General features: G+C 42.7%; 1 protein-coding gene across 2 annotated transcripts in view; it reads left to right on the top strand.

Moving 5' to 3' along the window:
* Window positions 1-13,523, top strand: part of LOC107374274 (aminopeptidase Ey) — a 48,347-nt gene that overhangs the window by 8,732 nt on the left and 26,092 nt on the right. For both annotated transcript variants that reach the window (XR_008559434.2, XM_054732581.2), the window contains exons 5-8: window positions 707-833; window positions 8,342-8,496; window positions 8,912-9,025; window positions 9,122-9,265. Coding sequence is in view for 1 of the 2 variants with exons in the window: in XM_054732581.2 (XP_054588556.2) it covers window positions 707-833; window positions 8,342-8,496; window positions 8,912-9,025; window positions 9,122-9,265 (540 nt within the window). In the remaining variant the exon portion in view is untranslated. The remainder of the gene's footprint in view (window positions 1-706; window positions 834-8,341; window positions 8,497-8,911; window positions 9,026-9,121; window positions 9,266-13,523) is intronic.

Here is a 13,523-nt window from a genome sequence, read left to right as displayed (position 1 = left end):
GTGGTCATGGAAAATATGTTAGTCTGTTTGAGAAGGGTCAGATCATCGGCATTAAGCAGAGAAAACATGTAAGGAGATTGTAGAAACGAATAAACTGGGTTAAGAACTGTCCAACACATTATTAAAAACTGGTCTGATGAGTCCAAATGGACCCTGTTCCAGAGTGATGGAGTATCAGGGAAAGAAGAGGGGCAGATGAAGTGAAGCACCCATCATGCCTAGTGCCTACTGTACAAGCCTGTGGGGGCAGTGTTATGATTTGGGCTTGCTGCAGTTGGTCAGATCTAGTTTCAGCAACAGGATGTGCTCCAAGCATGAGGTCAACTGACTACCTGAATATCCTGAATGACCAGGTTATTCCATCGATTGAGATAGGGTGGGAAGCTCCGTCATCTGGGAGGTCAGAGTAGAACTGCTGCTCCTCCACATCGAGAGGAACCAGTTCAGGTGGCTTGGGGATCTGGTTGGGATGCCTCCCAGGTTAGGTGTTCCTGGCATGTCCAACCAGGAGGAGAACCAGAGGACGACACAGGACATGCCGAAGGGATTATGTTTTTTGTCTTGCCTGGGAACACTTGCCCTGGAAGAGCTGGCCCAAGTGGGCCTCTATGCTGCTGCACCCACTACACAACCTCGAATAATCAGAGAAAAATGTTTAGATGGAGATTTGTTACCCTAGAAATCACATGCTTTTAATTTCTTGCAGATCCGAATCTGGGCTCGAAGAACAGCCATAGACAATCGGCAGGGCGACTATGCTTTAAATGTTACAAAGCCAATCCTTCAGTTTTATGAGAAATACTACAGTTCAAATTATCCACTCTCAAAATCAGGTAGGTCAACACAGAAGAAAACATTTGTGTCGGATATTTAACCTGGCTGTTGTTGGCTTCATTACTGGTTTTGTACAGATGGCTTATTAACTTCACTTGGAGTATGATGTTACATCTCCTTTTCTTTCCTTTTGTCTCTGCTGCGTGGGGATTTTACTTGTGATTGTTGCAGACCTTTAAAAATCCAGAAAAGGATGTTGATCAAAGAAAGTGTTTAGCTCCGAGAAAATATACATGACTGAAGTCATGCAGAGATTGTGAGGATCCTAACGGGCGTGGCTCATACAGGACAGGGTATATATACTCATATCATACTTATCATCAAAGTTTATTGCACACCATAATAGAAGAGTAAAATAGTGAGATCAGTCAACTTGCAAGCAGCAGCAGCAGTCCTGCCAACCTTGTCAAAAAGAGGGTGTTACGCTATAGGTTAGGCCAGATAGCTTTTCTCTGCTTTTCTACGATGATTGGCTTAAACTTCTTCACCATGCCGCTGAGTCGTGTTGTCAGACATGAGTACCACATGTGCATATTTGCCACAGAACTCAACTCATGCTTCCGCAGCTTCTTGCGTAGTTTAAATGGGTGAGTCGTACCAGCGTGGATCCTGCCAACAATGCCAAATGTGGCACCTTCCTACTGGGTAGGTGGGCTGTACTATATATCTACAGGATACCAAATCCCACCCAAGGGTTACACCAGGTAAAGTTGAGAGCGACTGCCAGAGATCAAAGCCGGGCCAATCACTAGAACGGTTAGGGTTAGGGTCACTGGAACTGGGCCCAGTGAGAGTCTGCAGCCTTATCTGGATGCTGCGGGGCAGATTCCTCCTCCTTCAGGACGCTTGTCCGCCACGCCACCCTTTTCCTCTTCCCTCAAGAGCTCGCCTCCTCCTTCAAGACGCGTGTCTGCCGCACCGCCATTTCCCTCAATCGCCCGCTTCCTCCTGCAGATCAGTCACTGACTCAGCCGCGCCATGCCGTCGTCCTCCTCCGTCGCGGGTCCACCTGTCAGTGAATTTCATCGGCGTTCACTGCTCGATTGCACACCACGGGTCACACCTTGTCACAGGCTGCTACTCACACGCCAGGGCAGAGGAGTACCCTGCCCACATCTCCATGAAGCCTCGTCACTGACAATCGGTGTACTTTCACCCGGCGACTCTCCGCTTTCTGCCATCGTCTCCACCGAAGACGCTCCTAATCTGCCACCGGTGCAGATAATTGCCCCGGTCCGGATGTCATCTGTCCAAGCTTGTCAAAATAAAATCACACATCCTCCCAGTTTCCTGGGTTCTCCAAAATAAAAGCATCCCATGCACTAAAACTAAGTAAAAAGAATACACACTAAAAATGCACCACACTGGAAGGAAAAACACAATAAACACTAACTTTGCCCATATGACAAATGCACCATCTTACATTGGTGATCTTCTTAGTCCCTACACCCCCAGCAGTAGAGCCCTGCACTGAAGCCCTAGGCCCGCGGGTCGGCCTGGCCCGACGGCCCGATGGCCGGGCTTCGGGCCAACGACTGTGTAATTACCTCGGACACGGGTCGGGCGCCTTTATTTTTGATCGAATTCATAAAAAAATACTGAAACACTTGAACGCAGCAGCACCTGCCTGCTTCTCACGCAACGGCACCCGTTAGCTCAGTTAAGGTCTGTGTGGTTTATTAATCAGAATCAGAATCAGGTTTATTGCCATTGTCAGTGAACAAACAATTCACAAACTAGGAACTTGCTTCGGTACTAATGTGCTACATATAACATGAATAATAAGATTAAAAATCAAATAAAATAGAATAAAATATAAATAATATATATTTATATATTTATATACCGTAAATCCTCTAATACAGGCCCGGGCCTGTATTTGACTCAAGCTCATCAAGCTCCAGGCCTTTATTTGAAGGAGGGCCAGTATTAGAGGCAGGCCTCTATTTCTATTTGAGCAAAATGAACTAATGGTTCGTTGGAGTTTTTGATAATTAAAATTGCGCCCACATTTTCAAAGTTAAACACATTTCTTTTAACAACGGTAGTTTCTGCTTCAGCCCTCTCCCCCCTCCCCCTGTGCAGCGGCCGCAAACTCACTGATGCGCCTGCAGCCTCTCAGTTCCTGCTGCTCTAAGCATTAAAATAATTATTTCATTTTCTGTTCCTCACTTCTGATTACCTTCAATGGTGTCTGTTTGTTGCAACCACCAGGTACAAAAACTAACTTGTTTTTATTTGACTCTTTTTGTGTCATGTCTGTTTATTATCTTCCTGCATCTCCTCTCAATCCTAAAGAAAAACTGCTACCTGGGTTCATATATATATTCACCTTATGAGTTACCTTTGAACTGCAGTTCTAAAAGATCTACCGACCGCAAAAACAGCGGAGTGCTCGCTGCTTGCCGGCTGCATCAGTGATCGGTGCGTCACCGGATGACAAGTTGATGCGCCCCGCTCCACAGCAAAACGCATCAGGCGCAAATAAAAGACAGAAAACATTAAAGGAAATGAACTGACATGAACGATCGCGTCAGTACCGACGCTCTGGCAGAGCTAGACCGGGTCGGGCTGGGGCTCCACCCCCTTGGGCCGGGCACGGACTCAGATTTTAGGCCCGTGCAGGGCTCTTTCCAGGAAGTCCAGCCCGACATCTCACATCTCCCTCCAGGCCTTTAAGGTCTGCTGACCACCTATTGCTACGCGTTCCCAAAATGAGCTACAAAGCTCGGGGGTACATGCTTTCACTTTTGCTGCACCCAAACTGTGGAACGCACTCCCTCTGTCCACGCAACAGGCTTCTTCACTGGCACAGTTCAAATCTAACTTAAAGACCCATTTCTTTCATTAAGCCTTTGGCTGGTGAGCGTTCTTTTTATGCTGCGTCTTCGTTTTTTTTATGTTTTCAGAGATTCCGTTTTGATCTTATCTGTTTTTATTCTTGTGACTGTTAAACATTCTGTATGAATGAAGGTGAATTTTAATCTTGTTTTTACTATGTCTGATGTTTTTACTCTGTAATGGATTAGAATTACATTTAAGGACCATAAGACATTAAAGATTCATGCTTTCGTTCTTTTTTAAACACAGAAACAGTTTTGTTTACCTGTTTGTAGCTACGGTTTCGCCGACAGCTGCCGGCTTCTTCAGGCTGACGCTGATGGTGGCGCGTCACTTCCTTCTCCGTTTATCTGCGGGCAGCAGAGGACGTTGTCGCCCTCTACTGCCCGCTCTCCCCTCTCCGACGATGCAGTCCCATGCGTGGTCCAGCGTGTAAACTCCGTCATCCCTGTTCATGGTCCCACATCCACGTCTCCTTATCTCTATTGCTTCCTTGATCCATCTTTTGTATTTTTGTTGTTCAGTGGTTATGATCCGTGTGCTGTCCCAGTCCATTATATGGTTTTCTCTTAAGCAATGATCTGTTACGGCTGACTTTTTTATTGTACTTTCTGCTTCTTCTTTTGCTGCTCTTGTGTGTTTACGATTTGCCTCTTTCTCGCACTCCTTTCTGTGTTCTATTGTCCGTGTATTGAGTTGGCGTCCGGTTTCTCCTATGTATGTTTTATTGCATATTTTGCATGGGATTTCGTAGATGACTCCACATTTTTGTCCAGCTGATATTTTGTCTTTTGGGTGTACTAATCTGTTTCTAACTGTTGTGTATGGCTTTGTTGGTGTGTTTATGTTGTGTTTTTTCATTGTTGCTCTTATTTTTTCCGTTATGCCTCTGATGTATGGTAGGGTTATCACTGGTTTTGGTTCTTGTCTTTCTGGGTTTCTGGTTCTTTTTTTGGGTTGTTCTTTGCTTTCTGTTTTTGTTTGTTGTTTTCCTTTGTTTATTGCCCATGTCGGGTATCTGCAGGTCTTTAAAGCGTGTTGTATGTGTTTGTCCTCTTGTTTACGGTCTCTCTCTTCTGTTATTATGTTTGCTCGGTGATATAATGTTCTGATTACTGACATTTTGTGTATGGTGGGGTGTTCTGATGTCCATAATAAATATTGGTCTGTGTGTGTTGGTTTCCTGTATGTGTTTATGTTTAGGGTCCCGTCGGTCTGCCTGGTGATTTTCATATCCATAAATGCTATGCTGCCTTCTGTTTCTAACTCATAAGTGAATTTTATGTTGCCCGTGTCGTCAATATTGTTTAAGTGTTGTGTTAGTGTTTCTGTTTGACCTCTTGGTATGATTTCCAGTATTTCGTCTACGTAGCGTTTCCATAGTTTTATTTTGCAGTTTGGGGGGGCGGTGGCTATGGCTTTTTGCTCTAGGTCTTCCATGAAAAACTCGCACAGGGTGGCTAATAACGGGTTACCCATGGCGAAGCCTTCCAGTTGTTTGTATATTGTGTTGTCGTATGTGAAGTAAGTGGAGTTAGCTACCAGTCCTATCAGTTGTGCTATGTCATCTGCTGTGAGGTTTGTCCTTTTATGTAAAGTTTTGTCTTGTCTGATTCTGTTAACTACTATGTCTATGGTTTTTTGGGTTGGTGTTTTCGTGAACAGAGATGTGACGTCATGTGAGATGAGTATGTCGTTGTCTTCTATCGTAATTTCCTTTAGTTCTTTTGCCAATTCTATACTATTTTTGCAGTGTTGGTCTGTATTTCCTAATAACGGGCTGATGATTCTGCTGATATCTTTTGCCATGTTGTATGTTGGTGTACCTATGCTGTCAACTATTGGTCTAAGTGGGGTGTTTTGTTTATGTATTTTTGGTGTTCCATATATTCTTGGTGTTATGTTTGCTGTGGGAATCCAGTGTTTGTACATTTTTTCTGAGGGGAGAGGGGAGAGCGGGCAGTAGAGGGCGACAACGTCCTCTGCTGCCCGCAGATAAACGGAGAAGGAAGTGACGCGCCACCATCAGCGTCAGCCTGAAGAAGCCGGCAGCTGTCGGCGAAACCGTAGCTACAAACAGGTAAACAAAACTGTTTCTGTGTTTAAAAAAGAACGAAAGCATGGATTTACAAAGACACAGCAAGAACACACCTAAGATTAAAGATTCATATCTAGTATGAATCCCATCTAATGGACACTGGGTTATTTTAATCAGAAGATTGGATCTTTTTATCACAGGGACTTTAAATAACACTTTGCATTAACCAAGAGACAAGAGAAAAGAGAGAGACTTTCAAACGTTTAAGGAAATTTATTTACTAAATAATTTTAAACAGTTTAACAAGACTAACTCTCTAATGATGAAAGTTCTGTTGGAATGAAGTGTGAGGTGAATGGTGTGTGTGTGAATGATGTCAAGTTCAGAACCTCCATATCCGGAGAAGCAGAGTTTGAGTGGGAGATGATGTTTTGCTCCTAACTGATCAAGTTTGAGCCCGTGGTCATAAACACACGAGACGCCAGTTTTGTCACATCCACATACCCTTCAGTAAGACCTCCACGATGGATCCAGAATGCCCAGGTCCTCGGACCTTCCTTCCGGTACTGGAGCCAATGGTACAGCGTCATAGCACGACAGACTAGTCTTTGGATAGTCTCCAGGTAAAAAGTGACAGGTGTTTCACAGCGTCAAAATGGGGACCTTCCTTGGGTCAGCGAGTTCAGCTTTTATTCTGAAGAAACCGTTGTTGGTTGATAACAACGAAAGATTTTTCCCAGCTTGATAGTTCTTAGCTTAAAAAGAAAAGTACAGATGGCCTCTCCATACTTCACTTAACATGCGGTGAACTCCAAGGGATCTTGAATACTGTGAATACTGAACTTAAAATGGCGTTGGAACTGTTTTATTAATCTGGATGTTTTTGATTCTGGACGAATCTGTCACGATGCGAGCAAGGAGGTGGTTAGGACCCAAAATGCAGAAACCCAGGATGACACGAGGCAGGGGTGGAAGATGAAATAAAAATTCTTTATTTGGGGATAATCCAAAGGCAGAGAGCCAAAAACTAAAAATCCAAACACTGAAATGGAGATCCAAAAACACTAGAGACTCAAGAAGTACTAATAACACTAGAGATCCAAAAACGAGACGAGACTGACAGAAAACAATGGACCGACAAACACATTGAGACACAGACAGGGTTAAATATACTGGGAGGATGAGAGGGAGATGAATCGCAGGTGTGTGGGGAGAGAGAGACAGGTGAACACAATTATTAATAAGGGAGGAAACTAACTTGACCTAAGAATAACATCTAAGACAAAAAGAACAGGAAACATAACTACTTAATCGGGGGGGGGGGGACAAAAATAATAAACACTGGTGGGAAAAACACACTAAATCATGAACAGCTATAACTAAAGGAAAATGACCTAAGAGAAAAAACCAAAAGACCAAAAGACCAGAAGGGCATGAACCATAACTAGTATTCTTATGGGAAGCTGAAACTAAAGGAAAACACTACAGAAAGAGAACCTACTGGGGCGTGACTAAAAGGGGGCCAAAGAAGCACAGGAGCTGGAGGGAAATACCTGGGGGGGAAGGAAAACTAGAAGGGCTGCAGCTCTGGGAACACACGAGGAAGACGTAGACAATGACACAAGAGGGCATAAGGATGCACAACAGGAGAACCTAGAGACAGATGGAGAACACCAGGAGACACAAGAGGGAAGGGGCAGAACAAGGACACATGAGGGCGCTAGGAGACACAGAAGGAGAACCTAGAGAGGGATGGAGAACACAAGGAGACACACAAGGGGAGACGTAGACGCAGACCATGACAGAATCAAAGCTGACAGAATCAATAAACACCACAGAGACTCTGCCACGCTTCAGATGGGGAAGGTTCTGATTGGATCAGCAACAGCAATGTGTCATGTGATTATTTACCTTAATGTATCAGCGTGTCTAGTGAGTAAAATAAGTCATTTATTTATTAAAAACATATTAATCATAATATTGTGATTTCACAGATCGGTCACATTGTATTATTGACTAACAGTTGTTTTGATTAGCTTTATTGAAATCAGAGTCCTTTGATCTAATGAAAGAAAAGAAAAGAGTCTTCATCTTCTGTCTTCATTGCTGGAAGGTAAACAGTTTAGAAGCGAATGCATGACCTTGAGGCTGTTTCATGCACTCTGGCACTGTGTCAAAGGGAACTGTGGTCAAAGGATAATAACCTTGAGAAATGGCTTCTCCATCATGTTACAACTCTGTGCAGCATTTTGGTCAGCTGGCATGCTGTTTTTAAATGTGCTAAACAATTAAATTTGGTATGGTGGGTTAAAAAGCTCAAATTCGTCGAGAACACAACCGGAGAAATAAGAGTATTTTCTGTTATCTTACTGAAACCTAAACGTGAGATAAGGAAAATTTTTCTCTGCATGTGCAAACTTTACAATCTAGAATTTTATCTTAAAGTTTCATCTTGTTCCAACAACACTGGAACCATAATGTGTGCAGCATTCCTGGTTATTATAAGCTGACACCATATTATATAAAATTCAGATACAGTCAACTTCTTAACATCTGGAAAATGTTTGTGTGGATGTGTCAGTTTGAGTGTTAAATGGTTTGCTTGTATTATATTTTTGTTCCATGTAGATCAGATTGCCCTGCCTGACTTTAACGCTGGAGCGATGGAAAACTGGGGACTGGTGACATACAGGGAAACGGCCTTGCTGTATGACCCCATGCTTTCCTCCACAGGGAACAAAGAGAGGGTCACAACTGTCATCGCTCATGAACTCGCTCACATGGTTTGTCACTGGTTTCCTCCTAAAGGCTTTCATGACTTTATGTTTTGGTTTTATTTAAACCTGTTCTTTCATAAGTTTGGTCGTGTTGAAGTAGAAGTATAAAGGAGACAGGAAGACTGAAATTTGTTGTTGTTTTCAATATAAAGAAATTCAGAAAGCAAATAATTTTTCCAGGAAATTAAACATTACAGCAGCAAAAATGTCGGAGCTCACAGAGAGTGTTTATTTACAAGTCAGGATGTATCAGCACACCCATGTTGTCGGAACTGGGACACGGTTTCAGAGGAAGTACGTACATGTTGGACAGATTAGGCTCACACAAGTAATCTGCTGTACTTAGTGCAGATGATCTCAGAGTATTTGCTGCCACAGGCTTGAGATAATCATTGTCTTTGGGTATTTGTTGTTCTTGCAGTGGTTTGGAAACTTGGTGACTTTGCACTGGTGGAATGACTTGTGGCTGAACGAGGGCTTTGCTTCGTATGTGGAGTACCTCGGAGCTGACTACGCTGAGCCCACCTGGAACATTGTATGATCAACAATAGTGACCTAATTTTATAAAGTTCTCACACATATTACCTGCTCAGGTAAGCCTTTCCTGACTCTACTTTCTATTTGGAGGCAGAAAGACGACATCATTTTGTATGATGTGCAGAAGGTGTTAGCTATTGATGCCCTGGCCTCATCTCACCCTCTGTCCCGGAAAGAGGAGGAGGTCAGCAAGCCCGCTGAAATCAGTGAGATGTTCAACAGCATCTCCTACAACAAGGTGAATTTCCTATGGCTGCTCGTGCTTCTTGCTGGATTCTATGTGCATTACAGAAACATAGTCTTTCCATATTTCTATAACTAAAATGCAGAAGGACAATGGTGGATTCTGCCTGCATTTACATGTCTTTGTGAGAGACTGTTGGTAAACGACTTCATGAACAGTTTCATAAGAGTTTTTTAAAACTCACAGAAGTTCATTGCTGACCATATTTTTATAATTGATTTGTTTCAGGAGTCAACCTAATTTATGATTGATTCCAAAGCTATAAAAATGGCTTTGTCGATATTATAAAGCGTTAAATTGTAGTGTGTTAATTGCTGAGACTCATCTGCAACACCCCTTTGAGCCCTAAATGATTGTACGAAACCTAAAATAATGATTTTACTAACCCTAACCAACATAAAACATTCAAATTGACGTGACAAGATGAAACACCAAGTTTAAAAATTTAAATTAAAATACACAAAAGAATTTGATGTAAGATGCAGAAAATGACAAAGTTGAGCAGTTACAATGCAGAAGTTGCAGCATAAGAAACATTAATTCAAAGACAGATGAATACATGAAAATTTTCAATAGAGATGGGGCACATGTGAGGTCATAAGGAAGCTGATTCCATCAGCCAGAGGAGGTATGAGCTTTGGGTATAACCATAGAATAACTTCAGACATTTTCCTCCTGCTCCTTCACATCATCACACAAACATGCACATAGGGCCTTGGGGTGTGGATAAGTCAGGGGTGCAGGCAGTGTTGGCAAAGTTCGTTTAAAATACGAACTAGTCCAAAGTTCAGTTCATACATTTTAAAACGAACTATTTCATTTCTTAGTTCATAATTTAAAACATTTTGAACTAAGTTCACTGTTCCAAAAATGAACTACACACACACACACACACACACACACACACACACACACACACACACACACACACACACACACACACACACACACATATTTTTGCATATACATATATACATAGATATATACATACACACATATATAAATATATGTATGTATCTATATCTGTCTATATATATTTATATATGTATATAAATATATATAAGTATGTATGTGTGTATACCTAAATCCTCTAATATTGGCCTGTATTCAGTTAACGGCCGGGTGTCATATTTTGGCCGGTGTCGGAGTCGGCGGAGGTGAATAATGGCCGTTTTTTTATTGTGGCCGGGTGGAATGTGGTAACAAGCACAGGGGGGCGGTTGTGTCATCCGTCTCACTTTTGATTTGCCAGTGATAGACCGCAAGGGTAACTTTAACCGTGGCAGGTGCGGAGACGAAGAGGAGGCGAAAATTTGATATCAAGTTCAAAGAGAACGTGCTGATTATGCTGCAGAACACTCTGGGGAGCAGTAGGGGTTGTATGAACTAGTCACTAGTCGACTTCACTGCTCTATAGTGACTTTTTATGCCTGTCATCGACTAGTCGCTGTCACGTGATAATGACCGGCAAGATGCAGTCCTCGGAAAAGACAGCAGCCTGCTGTCAGCAGGTGACAAGCTCCTGCGCGTCGGGAGGCAACGCGCTGTGCCAGAGCGTCGGTACTGACACCCGCCGTAAAACGGACATTTAACCAAATTGTGACGTTTACCCTCTTGCAATTTAACCTTCCCCTCACCCCCATCCTAACCTTAACCAGCTTGCGCATGCAAAGCTCAGATTATTGACGCCCTCTAGACATTGCCACAGTAGCTTCACGGCCACAGTAACGTTACCAAATCAGGTGTCGCCACCTGAAAAACTAATTTAACACGCGATTGTTTATGTCCTCATTTCCTTTTATGTTTTCTGTCTTTTATTTGTGCCTGATGCTTTTATTTGTGCCTGATGCTTTTCGCATCACCTTGTCCTCCGGTGACGCACCTCACTGATACGGCCGGCGACATATATGTGAAATAACTTTCCAATAGTTTGCACCCGTTCAGTCCACACTCATAACCAGCTGCAGTTTTTATCCTACAGTATAGTATCAATAACATGAGGAAAACATTTTTTTTATGGGAAATTATTAAACAATCTTAGGAAGCAGGCTGAGGTAGCAATCTCAAAGTGCAATATTAACCCTTTGATGCATAATGGTCACTACAGTGGACAGGTACTCAAAATTGTTATTTATTTGTTTTTGCTATTAATCACAGCGGTTGAAGACTTTATTGCATTTGAGCCCCTCCGTTTGGACTTCGGTAAGCCAAGCCAACATATTTCATGCTCAGAATGCACGCTGTCCACTGAGGTGGACATGTAATAAATTATTTGTAAATTATAAAATTTTACAAAAAATATTTGTTGAAATTTGTTTCATTCACACCTAAAGACGAATGAAAAAAATTGTTAAAAAATCATGGTTGAAGATTTCATAATTCATGCATCAGAGGGTTAAAAGTACAAAACATTAGAAAATTTATAATCTTTCAGTTAGGTCCCTTTTTAATTTTTCTGAATGAACTTTGACTCCTGCACACAGCATTGACATAGAAGAGTAGACGCCGCACCAACTGCTACTGCCTATGTTTGGCCACATTTGCGGGTTCTACTTTTTATAAACTCTATGGTTAAAAGGATGTTTTAGCTAGGGTTTAGCACCGGAAAAGCTCTGTGGAGATCTTGAGCCAGAACGGTGAAAGAACGCGTTCATAAACCCGTTCAAGGACGCCAGGACGAACGCAGTCACTTTTACGTTTGTCAGGCAAAACACGAATGAGTTCAAATTCCATCTTTCAGTACTTTTTAAAACACAGAAAAGGTTTAATTACCTGCAACGTTTCGTTTGCGGCTGCAAATATCATCAGGCTGACGCCGATGGTGGCGTCACTTACTTTGTTTATCCCATCGAGATATAAATATTGGACAATGGGTTTCCATAGACTCCAATAATAAGTTTTTGTGCTAAAATGGGAGGTGGCCACCACCGCCATTTTGAATGTGTCACAGGTTCCATCAAGCCCAGACAATTCCAAAAAAGGGAAGAGAGGTGGAGCTGAGGGTGGGGCTGTAAGGCTGGGATCAACTGACGACACCCGGTCTAACTAGCTACAAGCTAACCTGAAGCTAACCCTGGCTAACCCAAAGCTAACGCGGAGGTAGGAGCCAAGCTAACGGATGTAGCCACATAGCTACAGCCAGAGCTAACTCTGTCGAACACCCATCGACCGCATGGAGTTCAGGTGGAGGTTTGCGGCGCTTTTTCATGAAAAGTACCTTTCTGTGAATAAAAAAAAATTAAATCGGTAATTTTATAAGTTATTTCCGTAATGAAAATATATTTTGCTTTGAGCAAGTTTTCACTATTTTTAACGTACGGTATTTTCTGGACTATAAGTCGCTCCTGAGTCGTACCAGCCATTAAATGTATAATGAAGAAGAAAAAAACATATATAAGTCGTATTTTGGGGGGAAATCTTATTATTTTTCTTACAAAATCTGAGACCAAGCGTTTCACATTGCAAGACAAGTACCGGTAACAATCACCGAATAATGCGCCGCAGCAGCGCGCCATGGTCTCCAGCAGAGGAAGGTGGTGTTTGAAACCCTCTCAGCAGGACAGGGGAACTCATTCTTGGGTCGGAGTTGGCCCGCAGCAGCGCAGTGTAGCGTACATATTTTGTTATATAAGTCGCTCCGGAGTAGCAGGACCGGCCAGACTATGAAAAAAAGTGCGACTTAAGCTTGGTTTATGCTTGACACATTTACTTTCCGCTTGGTGATGGGGCTCGTGGATGGAACGCCCTTCACAACTTGCAGCGTTTATGGTTCATGCGGCTTGTCTCTGCGGTGAGCCAATATTCTCCCAAACTGTAGGGGGCAGTATGGAGCTCTATGGCATGCATCCAACACTACACCATAGTAGAAGTAGAAATTACTGTTGTTTATAACAGTTGTTAATAAAAGTTGAGAGCCAACTCAGCTCTTTTAGAATTGGTAGAGTGTTCTTGTTTCCACCAGGATCACCGCTTTTCCGTTTGTTCCCCTTCCTTGCCTTCACATATCATTCCCCCATGTTTTTCCAGCATTTTTTAACAGCATCCTCGTCTTTTCCGACAGTGCGAGCTATTTCTCTCCGAGAATTATTAACAACATGTTGATCACGGTGATCTTTGAGAGCTGAATCATACAAATGTCTGTATTTACGAACTCTGCCATACTAGTTCTTGCCAGTCCACCATGTTTTTTTCGTGCTCGACCGTCCGTGTGGTTAGAAAATTTCCTAGGTGTGCGGTGCGGAAAGTTTGGGCC

This window comes from Nothobranchius furzeri, chromosome 9 (assembly GCF_043380555.1).
Source record: "Nothobranchius furzeri strain GRZ-AD chromosome 9, NfurGRZ-RIMD1, whole genome shotgun sequence".
NCBI classification, from domain to species: Eukaryota; Metazoa; Chordata; class Actinopteri; order Cyprinodontiformes; family Nothobranchiidae; genus Nothobranchius; species Nothobranchius furzeri.
This window is presented reverse-complemented; position numbering and strand designations above follow the sequence as displayed.